Below are 23,340 nucleotides of genomic sequence, written 5' to 3' on the forward strand. Positions count from 1 at the left end.
TATATTCTACCTCTGAAACTAATTAAAACAAACCCGTATACATCCTATTATATCATCCTTAAATATATTAGTATATATCTCTAAACGATAATGGTGCCTTTTGAAAGCATAACCACAGTACCATTTTCACACCTAAAAATGTAACCAATTCCTTAATAGCATTGTCTTAGTTAGCTATTGCTGAAAACAAATTACCCCAAAACTTAGCAACTTAAAATTTATCAGGGCCATCTTAGCTGGTTCCTCTGTTTGAGGATCTCTCATGAGGCTCCAATCACGATATTGGCAGGGCTGCAGTCATCTCCAGGCTAGGGAAAGAATCTGCTTCCCAAGCTTGCTCACATAGTGATTGACAGGATTCACTGGCAAGGCTGTTCCACTTCATATTCCTACTTCATTTCCTTGCTGGCTCTTGGTTGGAGGTTACCCTCAGTTCCTTGAAATGTGACCCTTTCCATAGGACAGCTCACAATATGGCAGTCTGCTTCATCAGAGTAAGCTAGCAAGAAGACAAGAAAGGAAATGTATTAGCAAAACAAATCAGTCTTTTGTAACCTAATTTCAGAAGTGACATTCCATTATCTATGCTTGTTTGGTAAAAGCAATTCACTAGTTTATGAATGTAAGGAAAGGGAATTACACGAAGGCCTGAGAAACAGGAATTGGGAGTCACTGGGGCTAAATTATAGCTTGCCTACCTCAATCATCAGATATCTAGTTAGAGTTCAAATTTTCCCAGTTGTCTTATGAAAATTTTATCTGTTTGATTCTAATCGGGATCCAAGTCAAGTCATATACTGAACTTGATTTCTTTCGATGTACAGATTTCCCTTCCCTGATTTTTTTTCCCCTTAGAATGTACTTGTAAATGAAACCAGGTCATTTATCACATATACCTCTGCCCTTGTATTTCCTGTAAACTGGTAGTTCTATCCAGAGATTCAAATTCAGATTTGATTGTTTTGGCACTGCTGCTTCACAGATAATTTTATGTTTTCTCATCAGGAAATCATAATCTGCTGGCCTTGTTTTTATGATTATTACTAGCTATTAATGATCATTGCCTAGATTCATTATTTCATTAAGGATAATGATATTCTAATTCTGTCATTTCTTTTTGATTTCTTAGCTGGAATAATATTTTAGACAATTTTCCATTCATCACATATTTGGTTTCACTAAAGTGTAGTTTGTACATGCATAAAAGGCAGGATAAATACTTGATTTTTTTTTTCACCCTTTATTTACCAGGTTTCAAAATCAGTAGTTCCTATCATCCCCCAACAGTAACTAGTGAACTTGTGTGGCCTGTGTGTGTACATGAACATCATGATCAATGTGGATTTGAATATATATGATTTGTTTTGATCCAGTATAGTTATTATTCTCGTTGATGCTTAAATCATTTCATCTTTGCTTATTGGGATCTTCATCAAGTTCTGGAGTCCTTTTGATACAACCCTAGTAGTCTTTGTCACTGATGGTAAAGTCTTTTCAGTGGACAGAGCTAGAAAATTCATCATGAGTGAACACTGAAATTTCTGAGTTTCACATTTAGGATGATAGCGTATCTACCTCTTTAATTTTGTTATTTTGTATTTGTATCTCTTGTCTTACTCTAAGGGTTTGAGTCTTAATGACATGGACCTAATTATGTATTTGCTTTATCCTATATTATATTATACCTATTTATGACATAACTTCAGCATAACAATTTCAGTATTTTTAATAACAATATAATTATTGAAATCACTTTATGATTTTCTTTTTTATCCTTAGGAAAAATCCCATCTAGATTTGGCAGGCAAATTAACTACTGTTTAGAAAGTAGTAATAGTGAATTTTTAGGGATCACTTTTTTAAATTTAACATACTTTTACTGTTATAAGACTTACATGATTCAAAGTAGAAATTATAGGGGCGCCTGGGTGGTTCAGTCGGTTAAATGTCCCAACTTGTGATTTCGTCTCAGGTCATGATCTCAGGGTTGTGAGATCAAGTCCCACCCCGGGTTCTGTGCTGGGCATGGAGCCTGCTTAAGATTCTCTCTCTGCTTCTCCCTCTACGCCCCCAACCCCCCGCCCCCAGCCACATGCTCTCACTCTCTCAAAAAAAAAAGACAAAGTAGAAATTATAAAGCAAGGTTTATTCAGATAAGTCTACCTTCTCTCTACTCAGTTCCCTCCTTCCCTTATTAGATTGCCCACCTTTTTTTCATGTTTTTAAATATAAGCAAATGCATACATAAACATATGCAATCTGTATATGTGTATGTATACATATTTATCCCACATGCCTTTCTTAGATGAAGTGCCATACTTGCCTCCACCTTGCTCCTTATCACTTAACAACATATCCTGGGATTACTCCCTAATGATAAATATATATACTTCACTCTTTTTTTATAGCTGCATGGATATACATGTATGGATGTATCATATATAATTACCCCGTTCCTTATTGGTGGACATTTTTATTATCTTTGGGTCTTTTCTATTAAAAATAGTGCTACAGTTAATACTCTTGTACTTAATGTCTTTTTGTATCTTTCCCAGTGTGTCTTTGTGATAGATTCTTAAAAGTGGGATTGCTGTGTCAAAGAATAAAACACATTTTGCTAGAGATTGCCAAATTATTTTCCATTGAGGTTATTCCACTCTACATTCCCACCAATAATAGAATGCCTGAAAAAAAAAAAAATAATAGAATGCCTGATTCACCTCATTCACCAATAGAGTATATTATCAAACTTTTGGATTTATGACATTCTGATGAATGAGCTAAGGTATTCCATTCTTGAACAGGGTTGAACCTGCTTAAATACTTTAAAGGACCATATGCATTTCTTTTTCAGTATACTCCCCGTTCCTATACCTTGCCCCATTTTCTGTAAGATCTCTAATATAAGTTAAAAATGTTCTTTCTGGTTAGTCATCTTGTTATCTTACTTTGAATGTAGAGCATTTGGAAATGTTTGTGAGTTCTTTTGATTTTTTTGTATTTTGATTAATATAACGTGCTACTTTCCTAAATTAAAATTCTCTTAAGGGTTAAAGTAGTTTTTTCATTAATTTTCCTGGGTTTCCAGATGTATATGGTCATACCTTCTGTGAATGAATCCAACTTTATATCCCTCCCAATTCTTAAGCTTTTAATTACTTCGTATTGTCTAATTACACAGGATAATTCTGATACAATATAAATGGTATTGGAGATAGTTGTCTTATTCCTGACTTTAACAGAGATTTTTCTCTTTTTCGAAGGCACTTACCATTCATGATACAGAAAAATGCCAACCATGGGATCTAGGAACCAACTTCTTTCTCTGTGAAGATGATGTTGTTAATATGAGAAACAGGTGAAGATAGGATATTTTGATGTATTTTTGTAGGATTTTTTTTTACTCTTGCAATTAGTTAGAATATTTTCTGTGCCCAGAACAGAACTGTGGACTCATCACCATAAATTCACATCACCATAGAAAATAAGTGTTAACGTATACTTTTTAATTCTTTATATTTGTGAAATTTTTAAGATAGTCATATTGCTACCTAGAAATGAATTTAAGATTGTTAAACATCATTATTAATCCTGAATTATTAAAAGACGTAATGAGCTTGGAACCATAGGGGTACACTTTGAGATTATATGGCTTACTATGGATATATGACAGTATACTACATCTCAAGATTATATAGTTTTCTGTAAAGATAAGCCTTACCTTCTTTCTTCCTGTATAGTTTGTTAAATTTTCATTGAAATTTTCTAACATTCAGGTTTCTCTGGTATCGTCAAAGTGTCCCAAGTATGAGGGATTGGGTTATTGAACGAAAGAATTGTAAAAGTCTTTTTTTTTTTAGGGCTGAAGCTGTACTTCAACATATTGCAGAACTAAATCCATACGTTCATGTCACATCATCTTCTGTTCCTTTAAATGAAACCACAGATCTCTCCTTCTTAGATAAATACCAGGTTGGTACTCTATTTTATATTAGATGTTATTGACAGATTACAAGGCAGATTTTTAAGTATTATTGTAGTATATAATTAATTAAACCTAGTCTCTTGAGCAGAACAGAAAATTTTAGGTTAAAAGACTTCCTTTGGAGTAATACCTTTCAAATGTTCCATTTTAGGGAGAGGGCCTCAGAATTACTGACAAAACCATTACATTTGACTAGTGACCATATACATGTGGAAACCCAGCTACTTTCACAGTAATGTTCATAAAAAACTACCCAAAACTCAGTGGTTTCTAGCAACATGTATTTCTTTCTCCTGCATCTGCATGTCAGTTGGAGTTCAGCTATTCTAGGCTGAACGCAAATTGCAGAGTCTGTGTTTTGTTCCATATGCCTCTCTTCTAGAATGAGGAGGCCACCAAGAACATGGTGTCACGGCAATAAAAGAAATGCAAAAGGGCAAGTCCAACTATCTAAACACATTTCAAGCTTCCGTTCATGTTACTCCCATTAATATTTCATGGGCCAAAGCAAGTCACATGGTCAAGCCCAAAGTTGAGGAGCAGGAAAGTACACTCTGCTCTTCTAAGGTGATGGGCAAAAGATGATGTATAATCCGATTGCAGAGGAATAAAAAATGCAGATCAACATTCAGTCTACTTCTCAACACCTAGATGTTTTAAAAGTGATTAGGTTGACCCTGATTTTCTCTGTGATTAAATTATGATGTTGCCCATTTAGGTAGAAACACTCCTGTGTTTCACTTTTACTCTGTACTTTTGACACTGTGTGACCATATGTGTATGGGTTTTTCCCCCAGCCAAGCAGTTCTGCAACTCCCTGGACACCTAGGTTCAGTGTCCTGCAGTTCAATTCTGTTTTGACACTATCTATCTGGAGAAGATAACTTCGCATCCCACACATTAAGGATTCATTCCCACAAGAACCCCTTCTTTGCCCTGTTTCTGACATGAATCACAAGTCCAGGTTGTTACTCTATGCTTCTGAGGACTGGCTATATAAATCACAGGTTCCCACATCCCCTTCCTAGGGTCCAATTAATTTGCCAGAGTGGCTCACAGAATGCAGGAAAACAGTTTACTTACCAGATTGGTTTATTAAAAAAGCTGTAAATCAGGAACAGTCAGATGGAAGAGATGCATAGAGCAATGTATGAGGAAAGGGGCACACAGCTTCCATGCCCTCTCCAAGTATGCCACCTTCCCAGCACCTCCATGAATCTGGAAGCTCTCTGAGCCCCTAGTTCAGGGATTTTTTATGAAGACTTCATTATGGAAGCACAACTGATTAAATGATTGATCTTTAGTGATTAAGTAAATCTCCAGCCCCTGTCTCCTCCCTGGAGGTCTGAGACATAGGGCTAAAAGTTCTGACCTTCAAATCACAAGGTTGGTTCCCCTAATAATCAGCCCCCATCTTTAGGGGGCTTCCAAAAGTCATTTCATTAATCTACACTCCGGTATAGCTGAAAGGGGCTTATTATGAAAAGATGTTATTTCACCTTTATCACTCTGGAGCTATTTCAGGATTTGGGACAAAACTAAATACTATAACAAAAGATGCCTTGATAGCTCTTATATAGGAACCTTGGATGATGACCAAAAGATATATTTATTATTATAATGTTAATATCATACCAATTTAAAAAGCAGTGTAGACTTCCATTCTGGACTAGATAACTTGAAATCCATCTTCTACAAAGATGGGTAATAGACTTCCTAAATCAAACTGTTTAATAGACTTCCTTTTATTTTTAAATTTTTTTATTGAAGTATAATTAACATACAATGTTATATTAGTTTCAGGTATCTAGCATAATGATTTGGTGATATCCTGGAATGCCAGAAAGAAACAAACTAAACAAATACAGAGGAATCTACCTTCAACAAAGCCATAGTATATTCCAGTATATAAAGCCCCTTTGAAGATGAGTTCAGGATACAAAATAACAAGACAGGAAAAAGTAGCGCAGTGTGATCAAGAGTCAGTGGATATAACAAAGAATAGAATTAACCTCCAGGAATTTCAGATAATAGAATAATTGGATAGGGTCTTAAAAATATAGGTGTTCAAATTGACTGAATCTTAAAAGAAGGAATTAAGTATATAATATGGAAATAAGTCCTTATTAAAAACACTCAGGCAGATGTGATAAAGAACCAGTAGAACATTTAGAAATGAAAATATAGTCTTAAAAATTAAAACTCACTGGGTAGATTAAACAGTGGATAGATACAAATGGAGTAAGAATTAGAGAATTGAAAGAGCTGAGGAGATTACTGAGACTATAGCCCATAGAAATTAGAATAAGTATGAAAGAGAAGTTAAAAGAAATGAGAGCTTGGGGCACTTGGGTGGCTCAGTCGGTTAAGCGTCTGCCTTCGGCTCAGGTCATGATCCCAGGACCTGAACCCCCACATCAGGCTCTGCTCAACAGGGGGTCTGCTTCTCTCTCTCTCCCTCTGCCCCTCCCCCCCGCTCATGCGCATGTACACTCTCCCTCAAATAAAAATCTTTAAAAAAAAAAAAAGAAAAGAAATGAGAGCTTGAATGAAAAGGTTCAGTTCATGAGATTAGATTTCCAGAAGGAGAGTATTAGAAAAGAGCAATATTCGAAAAAATTTTGGCTGAGAATTTTCCAGCATTGATGAAACACAAATTAGATTCAGTGAATGATGAGTCTAAGATTTGATTTTATTCTGTTTACAAATTTAGTAAGTTAGCCTGTTACTATTATTGGTTGCTGGCAGAAAACATGAGATTCCTGGGTCAGAGACTCAGGACTTTATTACTCAGAGCATGGTAAGAAGTATGAGTATTATGAGGCACCTGAATGGTTCAGTCAGTTAAGTGTCTGATTTGATTTCAGCTCAGTTCTTGATCTCAGGGTCGTGAATTCAGGCCCCACGTTAGGCTCCACACTGGACGTGGAGCCTACTTAGGGAAAAAAAAAAAGAAGTATGAATATTATATTTGCCTCATTTCCTCTTGCCTTCCCCCCAAACCCACTAGTCTAGTGCAGAGGACTCAGTGGATGTCTGCACATATAATGGGTTCCTTTTGAGAAGAGGAACACTGAGCTTGGGAAACCTGCTGTTTCATAGCAAGCAACAAACAGGCTTGCTCTTTGTTCCAGAGGAAATCAGTACCTCACACAAAGCACAAAGCTTGCACAAAGCAAATATAATCCTGAGAAATGGCCCAAGAATGGTCAAGAGCCTTGGATTCATGGCAGACCCACTTGAGACATGTACAAAAAGTAAGAGACCCATGGAGGAGAAATATCTCCCTACAGGAAGCACACCGTATTCTGAGTTAGATAAATAAGAATAAATCCACACCTGGATATTTGTAGTGAAAGTGAGTTATCCAATTCATGGGAACTAGCAGCAAGAAAAAGTCTGGATTGAGAGTCTAGTTCTGCTTTTGCCACTTGATAGATGAATAATCTTAGGAAAGTTTTTGACCTTTATAAGTTATTTAAGATAAGATCTGATTATAAAAGCTCTCATTATCTCACAGGGTGATGATAAAAAGGTAAGCACTGACCATTATAATTTGCTATTTTAAAATAACAACTTGGTGGTTTCACTAATGATACTGTCATAAAGCAAAAGTTGTTGTATTGTGAATCTGTTGAATATATGAAGTAAAAGCAAGCTAAGCCAACTAATGTAATATGAAATATGTTATTTTTATTTTTGCTATCCCATAATTCTGCAGGTTTTAACCTTAGGATGGAGTACAATTGAATAGTATTTTTTAATAAGAAAAGTAATGTGTTTTTAGCATAATGCAAACTAAAATGCTTCTGATTTAGAAGTGTATTTTTCCAAACTAATTGTTTATTTTCTAGTATTTAATTTCTTATATTCTTCTTAACAGTGTGTAGTATTGACTGAGATCAAACTTCCGTTGCAGAAGAAGATCAATAACTTTTGCCATTCTCATTGCCCTCCAATTAAGGTAATAGTATCATTTAATAATGACATGTAGTTAAAGAAAGAACACTTTCACTGTTAGAATTTGTAGCTTTTCAGTGGGTTATATAAGAATTTTTTTTTTTTTTTACAAAAATGAGGACAATCAGTTATATTTTCCTCTTTAATTTTGGCATCATATTCATTTCCTATTTTTAAAACCAAGATCTAAATTTGCCTTATAGCAAATTGCCAAAACTAAGGAAGAGTTAAGGTTAGGAATGGAAAGGATAGTAAATATTGAATTCATCATCTAACTTTAAGTATGGCGTAATGGTGGTTTTCAGGAGATTTATTGGTTCTTGTAAGAAATATTCATTGAGCATCTGCTACAGATACAGTTGTAGGCACTAAGAATACGTGAATAGGACATACAAATTTTCCTACTCTAGAAGATTATCATTCAGTAAGGAAGATACATAATAAAAAAGCTAGGTAAAGAGTAGAGTATAATGTCTGCATGATGTTGGGATGGGGACCAGTGCTGCTTCTCTTAAATTGAAGGTCAGGGAACTCCTCTCTGAGGAGATGACATTTGAATTGAACCCTGAATAATGATAAAGAGCCAGCTATGGAAAATGTGGGAAAGAGCATTCAAAGCATGAAGAACAGCAAGTATAAAGACTTGTAAGTGTTAAAATTTGCTTGGTGTGTTTAAGGAACAGCAAGAAGCAAGCAAGACCAAAATGGAGTTTGGGTAAAGAGGAGAGTAGTATGAATACAAGTTACCAGAGGATTAGGTTCAGAGAAGTACTTTAGAGGTACTTATATAGCTTATATAACTTTGAGGATAGCTGAGTTTTAAGCCCATGATTTTGGCCTGATTTATGTTTTTAAAAGATCACTTTGGATATGCTGTATGGAAAATAGTCTAGAGCAGTAGTTTTCAAAGTATGGTCCAAGGATACTAAAAATTCTTGAGATCTTTTCATGGGGTCTGCAAAGTCAAACTATTTTCATAATATTACTAAAATATTATTTGCTTTTTCACTCTGATTCTCCTACGGGGTACAGTGGAATTTCCAAAGTCTAGATGATGTGTAGTGATACTATTGCTTTGACTGCTAATGGAATGTGTGTGTATTCTTGTGTTTTAAATGTTTCTCAGTTTTAATCTCTAACACAGCAAATATCAGTAGTTATAACCCAAATAAATAAAAGCTCTTTCAGTCCTCAATAATTCTTTTTTTTTTTTTTAAAGATTTTATTTATTTATTTGACAGAGAGAGACACAGCGAGAGAGGGAACACAAGCAGGGGGAGTGGGAGAGGGAGAAGCAGGCTCCCCGCAGAGCAGGGAGCCCGATGCGGGACTCGATCCCAGGACCCTGGGATCGTGACCTGAGGTGAAGGCAGTCGCTTAACCAACTGAGCCACCCAGGCGCCCAGTCCTCAATAATTCTTAAGAACATGAAGGAATCACAAAATCAAAGAGAAAAGAGAGCCGTTGAATTATAAGAGTAGAGTAGAGGCAACTAGTAGCCTAGTGAGAGATGCTGGTGCCTTATTCAAGAGAGGTAGAAATAGAGATTTTAAGAAATCATTGAATTTGAAGTATGAGAATGGATGAATATGAGTTGTGAAGGAAAGAATGATCAAGAATGACATCTAGATTTTTCTGGAGTAATTGAGTCATGGTGACGTTGGAAAGACTGGAAATAGGTTTAGATTGGAAAAATCGTAATTTATCCTGTGCAGTTACATACATATTACTAGCTCTACCTCCTTTGTGGGGTTATATATGTTCCTTTGGAAAAAGGAAAAAACTATTTGTTCCTTTGAGGTAGGCACTAAGCCAACAATCATACTCTATTAAATAGATGTGCTAAAAATTTTTGGATTGTGCTGTTTACATAACAGATTTACGTTCTGTGCAACATTTGTGCTGTGGTTCACAATTCAAATTAAACAGATGAATAAAACATAGGATAGTGAGTAAACTTAAGACAGGGCACAGAAGTTTTACAAAATAATTACACTGAGTTATGAACTAAAATCTTTGTTTATGTAATTGATATACATAGTCCTACTTGAAAGTTGTTTTGAAAAGAAATTGTCCTCAAGTTTGCAGCTTTTAAAGTTAAAAAGTTTCTAAATTTCTGCTCAGTTTTGTTTCATAAAAAATGCTTTGTGTACCTATTTTGATAGTACAGGCAGTACATGATCCAGTAGGAGGTAGTCTTCTATTAGCTCTTTCACTACTTTATGTCAAAGTGGTATAAATTACTTTAATGGGCTACATTTTTATGTCCAAATATGAATAGACTTTAGTTTTTGTTAAAAAAAAAAAATCACTTTATACAGGATCATACGTGTTACAGAATAAGAATTTTTCTTTATTATTTTTAACTCTAAAAATAACTTTGAACACAAAAAAAGTTTCTTTACAGATTTTTAGAATGGAGTGTCTGTATATAAAAATCACTTTTAATAAAGCGATGATTAACGATTGTGTTTAAGAATCTGATTTTTACCTCTCTTGACTTTGATGTATACTGTCAGTTCCTCAGTCCTTTTCTGTTTATTGCCTCCATTTTCAGCTTTTAGCTCTGTTCTATTTTCCATTAACTCTACTTTTGGTGAATGGACCCTCTTTTTATTTTCTCAAATGAAAAGTAAAAATTTACTGCTAAAACCATTAAACCAAAATAACCATTTCTTAAATACTTTGCTTGATTTTTAGGGCAAGGAAAGAATTCTTGTTATTTAAAAATGAGAGAATGTATTATGATGATGTGCTGCATCTTCTAATTGTGTAATAACACTTAGATATCCAGTCCCAAATGCCAGTATCCTTGATTCCTGATCCAATTTACAGACAAATAATGTATTTTATTTGTGACTCACTTTATATCGCAAAGGATAATCTTTTGTTTGTTTTTGTTTTGTTTTTTTGTGGGGTTTTTTGGATAATCTTAATTATAAATAAAGTTGTCATTGAAGGGGCTTAAAATAGTAGAAGTGGAGGTTTTCTCTTTATGTAAATAGATAAGCTTGAACTTGTTTTTTATCATTTCACAGTTCATCAGTGCAGATATACATGGAATTTGGTCACGGTTGTTTTGTGATTTCGGTGATGAATTTGAAGTTTCAGATACAACAGGAGAAGAGCCAAAAGAAATTTTCATTTCAAATATAACACAAGTATGATTGTATATATATACATATATTATTGTATATTTATATGATTGATTTTTTAAGGTTGATGTGAATACAATTTTTTAAAAGGTGATATTAGCAAAATATTGTAATATGCAATATTTTTCATTTGTTTTATGATATTTTAAGGTAATTCATGAGGGAATATTGTGTTAATTTCTTGATTGTATTATATTAAAACTAAATTTAAGTTAGGATATTACAAGAGTATCTGGATTCCTTCTAACATTAATAATAGATAGATCAACATTTACTTATGTCATAAATTTTAATTTTAATTTTGTTCAGTGTTGTGCTCCTGTGGACATGAAGTGTGATTCAGTGTTTGCTGAACTGTGTTTATTGTGTCAGATCGTAGATGTACTAAGTATGTCATGAGTCAACTGGCCCAACACTTGACTGCAGGAGGATGCATGCTTAAGTCATTATAGACAAAAGCTTTTCTAAAATTTGTTATATTTCTAAAACATCATTTGGAGGAGGAAAAACGTGTAAGAATTAATTACCCTTAAGATCAAAAAGTATGAACTTTCTAACCACATTCTCTTCATATAAGCTTAAGTTTTTTATTCCCTAAAAGAATTGGAGAAATCATCATGGTCAATTTCTGCTACTGGTTTTTTAGTCTAAATCATTACATTTATTTGCATTCTTTCTAATCAATTTACATTAAAGCTCAAAAGAAGCCAAATGTAAGGAAATAATATACTTTGACCTAATAGTGTATGTGCTTCTATCTTTATGCTTGATTTTTAACCCAGTGTAATGTTGCCTTTACACCCCTTTTTAAGAAAAATGCTAAAAAAATCATTCTCTTTCTCTCTACTTACAGAATGATTTTTTTATTCAGCCTTTAACCTTTGTACTTGTTTTTAGTTTTGTCCCTGAGAATATCATACAGTTAGAATAGGCTCCAGGGTATAGTATGGATTCTTGTATTGCATTGGTATTTTCTTTTATTGAATAGTGCACAAAGTATGAAGGTTATCCATAAAGAATTATAAAATACCATAAATGTTCCCATTTATCTTATGTGCAAATTATTCCTCTTTTTAAATAAAATCCTTATGAATTTTATTCTTCTTGAGACATTAGTAAACCCACATGAGGTTAGTTTTATCTACATGTTTGTGATCATAGTTTTGTTCTTTTCCAAATTACTAAGCCACAGGAGACTTTTTGGAATCCTCACAATTATGAAAGACAGAATGACAATTCTTTAGGTTTTATGTAGATTAAATTATTATTACCTTACTCAAGAAGTGTGTTGGATTACATGTAGCTAGGAAATTTCTGGGCCTTTGACCTATTTCATCCATCCTGTTTGGTAAGATAAGCCAATTTCTTACTATTTTTATCCTGGTAAGCTGGGCTACATGATATTTTTTTCCTTTAAGTGTTGGGGAGGCTTTAAACTACCAGTTTCCTGGCTTTAAATTTCTATCCTTCTTTCTTGTATTTCTTTGATCTTCAAAGTTAGACTCATCTTTTTTTGCACAGATTTTTTTGTAACATGACTTTAAAATTTAAATTTGATGACTTTGAATGTCTTTTAGAAGTCACAAAAATCTTTTTATCTGTGAAATATTTGAACTCCCATGTAGAATCTCTATCTCCCCAAAATATAAAAATTATATTTTAAACATTCATAATAAAATAAGATGATCATTACTTTGCGATAATTCTTAAAAGGCTTGCTTTTATTAAGTATCTTTACTAAGTGTCTTAGTATTTTGATTGTTTTGAGAATTTTATGATAGCATGGTCCCTTTTGTGTGAGATTTGAAATTTGTACAAAAAAGGTATACATGAACTTGTCTTTAGGCTAATCCTGGCATTGTCACCTGCCTTGAAAATCATCCTCACAAGCTTGAGACTGGGCAGTTTTTAACATTTCGAGAAGTTAATGGAATGACAGGCTTAAATGGATCTACACAACAAATAACTGGTAAGTTCATGTGTTTTATTAATTCATTTCTACTTACTTGTTATTCAGCACTTAAATAACTCAGTCTACTCAGTGTTGAGAACACAGCATTAACTCAGACAAACATGATCTAGTTCTTGGCCTCAAAACATTCAATCCAAATGAGGAGATGTTTGCATTAAGCAGTGATGGTATAAAGAGAGTACAGGCATTCTGGGAACTCTAAATGTAACAAAGAAATCTACCCAGTCTTGGTACAGCAGCAGTGGGGACAGAGTATCTTGATTAAAAAATTAAGATTGCATTGACTTAGGAAGGTGGTGAAAAGAATATTCTATGCAAAGACATATAATAAAAGAACAGTTCAAGGGACTAAAAAATATAATATGGCAGTGCTGGCAGTGGGAGTTGAGATAGCAAAAGTCTTAAGGTATTTAAGAGGAAATTTCATAATCTCATATAGTAAGTAAGCAAAGATTCCAACATGGGGAACTTATTTATTCATTTAGGGAGGGCAAGAAAGGGAGGTTTTGGAGAGAAGATAATGCAGACAGCTTAGGCTCGTCGAGTAAGGTGGCAATGAACTATACAAGTGGAGACATGTTTTTGTTCAGTGGCTTGGATGGGTAAAAAGAATGAATGGATGTTATTGCAGGCAAGTTTGTGGGTTTGTTGGCAAAAAGTTGAAGAAATTCGGGTTTTTTTTAATAGACTAAGATGAGATCATTGTCCCAAGGAGAGGAAAGGTGCCAAGGTCAGAGATTTGAGGAGAGTAAATATTTTTAAAAATAGAAAGATTATCAAGCTTCATTTAGTGCCAGTTTGAAGTTGAAGATAGTGAATTTTTAGTGAATTTTTGCATAGTTTGTGATTTTCTTCCAGCCATGTTTAAAAGAGTTAAAGACATTGCCAGACATCTTGTAACTCAAAGATGGCATGTTTACACCTGTTAGCTAAAAACGATTCAGGTTTATCTTTAGGACATTTGAAAGTCTAATTATGTAATTACTGTATAGACTGGTAAATGGATTACTTTTTTCTTGTAATGACTGCAAAATGGATCCTTAGGAGAGAAAAAATTAGTCCCTATTATGAACTCTTTATACTAAAACAATTTTGGATCTACAATTAGTTAAGCATCTTTGCTAACAAAATTACTGGATTTTGTTTCCCAGACTATATCCAGATATGTAAAATACAGATTAGATCATTGATATTAAAGAATTTTTATCTGCTTTTGCAAAAATTGACTCAACTAATCATTTAGGGTTATTGTTATTTTGGGGTCTATACAATGGAGGATTGTGATGGTTCAGAATCTTGAGGCTTACGTATAAAATGTTCCATTTGTCTGCCTATCTACTAATTAGCAAGTACCACACTATATGTTAGTATTACTTATATATAATTAGTTATCAATATTAGTGATGGGGCACCTGGGTGGCTGTCGTTAAGCGTCTGCCTTCAGCTCAGGTCATGGTCCCAGGGTCCTGGGATCGAGCCCCGCATCGGGCTCCCTGCTCGGCGGGAAGCCTGCTTCTCCCTCTCCCACTCCCCCTGCTTGTGTTCCCTCTCTCGCTGTCTCTCTCTCTCTGTCAAATAAATAAATAAAATCTTTAAAAATATATATATATTAGTGATTGATGTTTTATAAAATATTTTAATATCTAGTGATAAGCACCCCTCATTACTATTTTCCCCCTCTGAGTTTTCTTAGTTATTTTTAAGTCCTTAAGTTCACACTGGAAAAATAGCCTGTCTCGTTTTCCACACTTTCTGCCTCCTACAAAAAAGATTTATAATGGGATCCTCTAACTTTATAAATTAGGAAAAATTAACATCTTTATCATGATAAATCTTCAAATTTGAATACCTATATCAGTATATAATGGTTTTCTTATTTTTCTTTTAGTGGTATCACCATTTTCTTTTAGCATTGGTGATACTACAGAACTGGAACCTTATTTACATGGAGGCATAGCTGTCCAAGTTAAGACTTCTAAAACATTTTGCTTTGTAAGTATTTTTTTTTTTTTGCTTTAAATATATTTCTTTGCAGAAGAAAAATGGCAGAAGAGAAAAAAGTAATAAAATGTTAACCGGATGGTTAATTTAGGAGCTGAACAGATTTTTGGTTTTTAATTTGTACCCACTTTGAGGGAAATGAGATCAATTTAAGGAAATAAACTGGATATCAAGATTTATATTTCAATTAAACTCACTTATTTACATTTTTAAAGTAACAGGAATATTTTATTTGTCATACTTGTCAGTTCAGGTTTTTAAATTTTAATTTCAAGAAAGAGTGTATATGTTGGAAATGTAAAGTAAGTCCTATAACCTGGCATTGAAAGGAAAATGTAAATATCTAAATAAAGAGAATATAGTAGGGACACCTCAGTGGCTCAGTCGGTTAAGTGTCTACCTTCTGCTCAGGTCATGATCCCAGGGTCCTGGGATGGAGTCCCACACTGGGCTCCTTGCTCAGCAGGGAGCCTGTGTACCAAGGAACTAAGGAGTCTCTTGCAGCTTAAATCCACAGGCCACTTCTCATTATAAGCTGTCTACTACATCTCTATCTTTTCTTGCAAGTTCTCAAGGTTTAACTTGATTGCCTCTTCTTTTCCAGAACAATTATTAACCATGGTCCTCTACAAGGCTTAGTCCAAACCAAAGTTTGAACAAAACAACAGCTTAAAATACAGTTCATCAAATCTGCCCCTGCATTATTTCCTCTTGCCACTGTCCCCAGTTTTTAATTATGCCCCAGGTTTATGCCCCAAGTAAATTTCAGATTGGGTGGGTGTTTTGGGGGATGGTTGGTTGGTTGGCTGGGTTTTTTGGCCTTCGTGTGTTCTTTGCTCCACACAGATAATTTCAGCTTTTGAGTATTTATTCAGGTCTTGTCAGGCTAACAGCTAATCTTGATAATTTGATATAAAAAAAATATGGTAGCTTTTTGATTAAACAGATTTTTTCAAGTATACAGGTGTTTTCACCAGTTCTTCCCAAATATAGTATGTACAGCAGGTTGTCTCATTGCATTTAACATTTAAAAAATGATGTGTAGCAATTAAAACAAGGGACAGTGGGGAATAGTAGCTCTTTTATATTTCAATTAAACCATATTAGCCCAACCATCCATATTTATTTCAGACCTTTGGGAGAGATGCATTCCTTTTTAGTGCTCTATATATTTTGTTAAGTAATCACTTACTTGCTCTGAAGTAATAGTTTTTGTTTTTTTTAAGGAACCATTGGAGACTCAGATAAAACATCCAAAATGCCTTATTGCAGATTTTAGTAAACCTGAGGTAAATAAACGCTTTGTAGGTTTGAAAGAGGCAGCAGAGTGGGGGGTGGGAATTGGTAAGAGACATTATAAAGTTAAAGTAGGGTAACCATGTATATACCTTTCTGTCAGGTTTTTTTAATAAAGGTTGGATTCACATATCTAGGGTTAACTCCCAAGAATTGAAAACAGGAATTTATACCATGGAAAAATATTAAAAATAATGGAAAATGTTTTACTTTCATGATATGCTAGCTTTGGCAGTTAAAAAAATGATTTCAATAATTTATGCAGATGATCTTACTAAAAGATTTCTGAACCATGTAGAGTTTTATATGATACATGTTTCTTCCTAAAAACCTTGGAAGCATTTATTCTGTTCTTTTAAATCCCTGAATATAATTTTGTAGCAGTGAATGTATTTGTGATAAGGAAAGACATATTAACAGTTTCCAAATTGTAAATGTTGATCAGGAAAAAGGATTAGGTGATACTGATCTTGTACAGATGGTTTTTGTTGTTGTTGTTTAGTTGATAATTACTCTTTCATATGGATAATGTACTAAAAACTGGTTATACTACCTGGGATTGACACTTGGATCTGTTGCTTAAATATAGCTTCATGGCCTTGATGTCAAGCTGTTTAACTTCTCTAAGCTTCAGCTTCCTTATCTGTTAATTAGAGATAATAGTAGTATTAAGGTAATTAATTTATTGTAAGAAATAATATTTATGAAGTGTTAGCACAGTGCCTGTCTAGCACGTATTATACTCTCAATAACTGTTGACCAATTTTTAATGTTCTAAATAGGCACCTTTACAGATTCACACAGCAATGCTTGCCTTGGACCAGTTTCAAGAGAACTGTAGTCGCAAGCCAAATATTGGGTAATGTTTTTTGTTTGAAATAACTTTTTTCCTTACTATAAAAGCAGTATTTTGGAAATGATAGTTTAAAAAACTTAAAAAGTAACTAAAGCCCCTTATAGTTGCAACACTACTAGATACACCGAACTATATAAACATTTATTATAACCTTCTGTTCTTTGTTCTGGTGGAAGTGGACATAACAATTTATAAAAATGGAATTAAGCTAAATAAGAATTTTCCCATTTTGAAGTCTTCAAAAGCTACAACTTCCTGAAACAAAAAAATCTGAGAATTATTGAATTATGAGTCCACTATGTAATTTTTGCCTTTCTAGCCTATTAAGTCAGAGGTATTGTTGCAAAAAGTTTTTGCCTTGTCAATTTAAAACTAAATCCTATTTATATACCATCCTTAGGTAAACATGATTTTTAATTAATGTATTTATGAATCAGTTACCTTCAAGTCAGGGAAGCACTTCATGCTACCTGCTGGCAAAATTCCACTTTTTTTCTTACATATTTCTTAAATTTTAGTTTTGAATATGACTTACTGTTTATAGCACTTGAGAAAATTGAAATTGGGGTGCTTCATTTTGAATCCTAGGTGCCAACAAGATTCAGAAGAGCTCTTGAAACTAGCAACGTCTATAAGTGAAACCTTGAAAGAGAAGGTGAATATTCAAAGTTATGGCCATCAAAAAAGGTGTAACATATAAACATTCTGTATATTAATATTCTCTTAACTTTCAGATCCCAGCTTTGCTGCTTATTGACTCTGTGACAGTAGGCATGTTACTTGAATTTGTTCTGCTTTAATTTTTAAATCTATAAAATAGGGTTAACCTACCTCAGAGGTTATTATGAACACTAAGTGATTTAATTTTGTGAAGTACTTAGAAGAGTATGTGGCATATAGTAATTACTATTTGCTGTTGCTGCTATATTTTTAGTATTAATATTATCTCTTCTGATTTACTCTGTTAACCGACTGAAACTCACTGTATAAAGTTAAGCTTTCCTATAAATCATCTTTTATCCATTATTTATTCATATCTCTTAATTGCATTTTGCATATCATGTTTGGACATTTCACCCAGAAAATGGCTTTTCATGTTACGATGCCAGTGCCTGCTGGCCAATAGTTTTATTTTAGCAGATACCAAAATAGCAGCGTTTGTGCAATTAGTTGAAAATTTTATTGTTTTCGTTATTATACTATAAAAAGCAGGAGGAAATGAAAAGTCTTAACATTAGTGGTTAAGTAGAAAATGATCTCATATTTTACGTGATTAAACAAAGAAGGAAATAATGTACTGAAAACAGTGAGTCATTAACCACAAGTTAAAGGCCTTTTATGCATATTTAGTGGTTACAGAAAAGTGTGAAAAGCTACAAATAGACTGATGAAGATTGTGATTAAAAGGAAGGATATGATTAAGGATTCATCAGGTTTATTGAGATGAAACTTAGATAAAGAAAATTTCACCCTTTTTAGATAATACAGTACACAAAATTCTGTATACAATTAAACTGTACACAATTAAGTCAAAGTGTACAGTCATGTATCCACCACCATCATCAAGAGATAAAACATTTTCATAATGCCAAAAAATTCCCTCATGCCTCTATATAGTCATCTCCCTCTCCCCCAACCAATCCAAGCAACCAGTATAGTTTTGCCTTTTCCTTAGAATGTCATGTAAATGGAATCATGCAATATGTAGCCTTTTGAGTCCGGATTCTTTTACTAAATGTAATGAATTTGAATTTCATCCATGTTGTTGCATTTTCATTTGTATTTATTGTTGAGTAGTATTCCATCGTATAGGTATACCACAATTTGTTTTTCCCTATAGCAGTTGGTGGACATTTGGGTTTCCAATATGAGCAATTATGAATAAAGCTCCTACACACCTCCATACGGATTTTGATGTGGACATATGTTTTCATTTCTCATGGGTAAACACCTAGTAGTGTATTACAGAGTCAAATGATAGGTATCTGTTTAATTTTATAAGAAACTGCCAAATTGTTTTTGCGGAGTAGCTGTACCATTTTTGCATTTCCACCAGAAATGTATGAGAGTTTGAATTGCTCTGTATTCTTTCCATAATGGTGTATTATCTATTTTTTGATTTGAGCCATTTTAAAGTGTGTGTATTGGTATCTTGTTTTGGTTTAAATTTGCATTTCATTGATGACTATAGAATTTTGTATCTTTTCATGTGCTTATTTGTCATTCCTGTCTCTTCTTTGATAAACTGTCCTTTCAAATCTTTGTCTGTTTTTTAATTAGGTAGGTTGTTTTCTCATTGATTGAGAGAGTTCTTTATATATTCTGGGTATCAGTCCTTTATGGGATACCTGTTTTACAAATATTCTCGTCCAGTCCGTGGGTTGTCTTCTCATTTTATTACCGTGTCTTTTAAAGAGAAGTTTTTAATTTTGATAAACTTCAGAGTTTCAATTTTTTTGTATGTGGTTGTACCTCTTTAAATCCAAGGTCACAACTTTTGTCCTGTGTTTTCTTTGAGAATTTTTATAGTTTTGTGAGTTCATTTTTGTATACATGCCAAGTATAGGTCAAGTGTACATAACTTACATTTTGAATTCATTGGGTACAGTTTTGTGAGTTTATTTTTTTTTATGAGTTGATTTTTTTATACCTTGCCAGGCATAGATTAAGGTTGATTTTTTTTTGTATATGAACATCCAATAATTCTAGCCTGTTTGTTGAAACGATAATTCTTTCCTTATTCAATATTCTGGGTATTCATTGTCAGTAATTTATTGAACACGTATGTGTAAGGCTACTTCTGAACTCAGTGTTATATCTTCTATTGGTTGTTTCTGTCCTTTTGCTAGTACCATCCTGTCTTGATTACTATAGCTGTATGGTAAGTCTTGAAATCAAGTTTGGTCTCTGTTTCTTAGAGCTCAAAATTATTTTTTTTTTCTGAGTTCTTACATGTTTTAAATATTTTCGGTAGCCTCCATGCTTGAAAGACAACTTGGCTGAATATAAAATTATAGGCCTTACTTTCTTCAGTGGTATCTTGCTTTGTATTTGAGAAATTTGTTGAAAAATATGATGCCACCTTAATTTTCTTATTCTTATAAGTAGTCTGGTCTTTTTGCCTTGGGACTTTGTATATTTTTTCATCTGTAAAGTACAATAATTTTACCTGGTTATATCTCAGAATTGATCATTCAGTCCATTTTCCCAGGTATACTATGAGATTTTTGATACATAGATTCAGATTTTATTTATTTCTTCCCCTTTTGGCGGTGGGGGGGGGAGTGTTTGCTGGTGGAATGGATTATTTTGGTACTTAGTTATTAAATTTCCAACTCAAGGTGAGGTTTTTTTGTGTGTTTGTTTTCCCACATCTCCCAAATGTTCGTTAAGGATATATAATTCACTCAATCAAATTTCCTCTGCCTTGTGATTAGTTTGGAGGAGAAATTTTCAGGAGCTGAAATGTTTTGATTCTAATTTTCTGCTTCCTTCTTTCATAACTTTGGTATAGTAAATTGGTTTTTCTGCATATTTTTGGTTCAGAGTAAGGGTTTTGCATGCTTTTTCAGATTACTACTTCTAAAACCCCTATTCTCTTAGGATACTGGGGTTTCTTTAATGGATGGTTTTTTGGGGTTTGGGGGTTTTTGGTTTTATTTGTGTTTTTTTTTTTTGGAGGATAGCTGTTGGTGTCTTGTGGGACTCTTTGATTTCTGCCAAATCCTTAACTTCCTCTCTTATTTCTTGTTTTAGCCTTCTGTGTCAAAGGATGTCTCCCTCTTTCTATTTATATCATTCTCTTCCAGATAAATTCTTTCACCATAGTCAGTGCTGAGATCTGCTAGATTTCATACATTTTCAGTATTTTTTGCACTTAGTATGGGGCTTTCTGTTTTCTTAGAATGATTTGCCAGTAGGCCTTTCATTCTGTTTTCTGTGGTTACACACTTCCTGCTCTTTGTGCAGCCTTGCAACAGTATGATGTCCAGAAGTGGTTTTCTTGGAGGTTAGAACTTATTTTTCTATTTACAGGTAATTTGAGGTTCATAATGTTCTGTTTCTTAGTAATACTGAAACTCTGCCACTGGTTTATTTCTCTTCTTGTGGATAATGTGGATATATACCTATTTTTAGAGATTGTGTGGGGAAATTCAGGTTTAGGCTGTTGTCATTATCCTAAGGCAACCAAATATTGCCCAGATTTGGCTATTTGTTAATTAAAAAATAATAGAATCTTGGGAGATAGTGTAACCTAATGGTCAGTTGGACTTTTGGGGTTCAGATTCCATTTTATTAGCTATAAAATCTTAAGTAAATTCCTTTTTCAAAGTTTCACCTTTCTCATTTGTATGAAAAAAATTATATTTCCTAGGATTATTTTGCAAATTACATGTGAATTTAATATAAACTCACAGTAGGTACTCAAATTACCTGCTTCTATTCACATTCTCATTTTTGTTTTTAATATTATCACTACCATCAGTATCTCTGCCTTCAGAAATGGCACAGCTTAAATGAAATCATAATCTGAGTTGAGTTTAGTGCTAAGTAGTTGAAAAATGAAATCTAGAACAGTGAAATGGAGTGGGTGGAATAGTAAGTAGATAGTAACCTCTTTTTGTATCACAAAATGCACATGTAGTGTTATTTTACATAGGATTTCAAATCACTTGAGCTCTATTTGAATCTTATCGTTAAGATTAAGGTTACGGGTGGGGCACCTGGGTGGCTCAGTCGTTAAGCGTCTGCCTTCGGCTAAGGTCATGATCCCAGGGTCCTGGGATCAAGCCCCACATCGGGCTCCCTGCTCTGCGGGGAGCCTGCTTCTCCCTCTCCCCCTGCTTGTGTTCCCTCTCTCGCTGTGTCTTTCTCTGTCAAATAAATAAAAAATCGTTAAAAAAAATTTTTATTAAGATTAAGGTTACTGGTGTTGAAAGAACAGGAAGAGAAAGAGAAGCCAGAGCTCATGAAGAGATCTTTCTGACAAATAAGAATTGTGCTAATAGCTCCAGAATCCAATTCTCCAATATTTCCTTAAAAATACTAATAAAAAAGTCTTATTTCAAGAAACACCATTTCAGTTTTTAAGTATGATAATGAGAACTTCATGGTGATTGGTTCTTAAATTAGTATGAAAAATTGCCATTACTCTCAATTTTTTTTCTAACAGTGTATTGCCTCATTATTTTTGACCCTTTTACTTTTTATTTACCACTTCAAGCACAAACTGATAACTCCTTATCATTTTTTATGGATCAATTTATCTTTATTTTCATTTATTTATTTTCCCATAGTTTTCATTAAAACACTTTTTAAAAAATTCTGGTTGTTTATAAATATTGACTGACATCACAAAACTATCTGGTCTTTAACAAAAACTGTAAATGGTAGATATTCCAGTTAATCTTAAATCTTGCCCTAGTGTAACATAAAGATTCAGAAAGCAAAAATGGGCAGTTACTGGTATAGAGAAATACTGCTTATGGTAACTAACATGCATTTGGATCTTTTATTATGAGATTGGAACTTTTTTAGGACTTAAAATCTATTTAGTAGGGTAATTGAGTAGCTTTTTTAGAAGGTAAGCTACAGTAATTTAATAATTCTCACACTAAGCCATTGAAATTTTGAGTGTCTTTGTAAAAGCTATTGATTATTGTCTTTCGTGGCTTGTGTTTCAGCCAGAAGTAAATGCTGACATTGTGCATTGGCTCTCTTGGACTGCTCAAGGTTTTTTACCCCCACTTGCTGCCGCAGTAGGAGGTGTTGCCAGCCAAGAAGTACTGAAAGCCGTGACAGGGAAGTTTTCTCCATTGTGCCAGTGGGTTAGTTCTGTATTTTAATATTTTTTTATACTTAATGTTGAATTTCCCACCCATACAGTGAGTGTTTGTTATGAATTATCATATTAATATATTATAAAAGCAACCTTAAAATATTTTTTGATGCATGAGTTAGATGTGATATGCCACCAAAATTTAATTCTCTAATTGAAACTGACAAGATCATTGGTTGAAGCTATTGGAATATAACCCAAAGTTGCATTCTAGGATGTATTTCCCTCATTTGTGAGAGTGAAGGAATGAATTTTCTACCCTTATACTTAGTTTCT

The 23,340-nt window shown here is 33.7% G+C and overlaps 1 protein-coding gene across 1 annotated transcript in view; it reads left to right on the forward strand.

The window, feature by feature from the left end:
• The window catches only part of UBA6 (ubiquitin like modifier activating enzyme 6), an 84,635-nt gene that overhangs the window by 25,226 nt on the left and 36,069 nt on the right, over positions 1-23,340 (forward strand). Inside the window, exons 5-14 of the mRNA XM_021702236.1 lie at positions 3,264-3,358; positions 3,861-3,972; positions 7,869-7,949; positions 10,984-11,106; positions 12,946-13,069; positions 14,961-15,064; positions 16,300-16,362; positions 17,152-17,228; positions 17,814-17,880; positions 22,910-23,053. Of these exons, the coding sequence (XP_021557911.1) occupies positions 3,264-3,358; positions 3,861-3,972; positions 7,869-7,949; positions 10,984-11,106; positions 12,946-13,069; positions 14,961-15,064; positions 16,300-16,362; positions 17,152-17,228; positions 17,814-17,880; positions 22,910-23,053 (990 nt within the window). The remainder of the gene's footprint in view (positions 1-3,263; positions 3,359-3,860; positions 3,973-7,868; positions 7,950-10,983; positions 11,107-12,945; positions 13,070-14,960; positions 15,065-16,299; positions 16,363-17,151; positions 17,229-17,813; positions 17,881-22,909; positions 23,054-23,340) is intronic.

The sequence above is a fragment of the Neomonachus schauinslandi genome, chromosome 2 (genome assembly GCF_002201575.2).
Source record: "Neomonachus schauinslandi chromosome 2, ASM220157v2, whole genome shotgun sequence".
Taxonomy (NCBI): domain Eukaryota; kingdom Metazoa; phylum Chordata; class Mammalia; order Carnivora; family Phocidae; genus Neomonachus; species Neomonachus schauinslandi.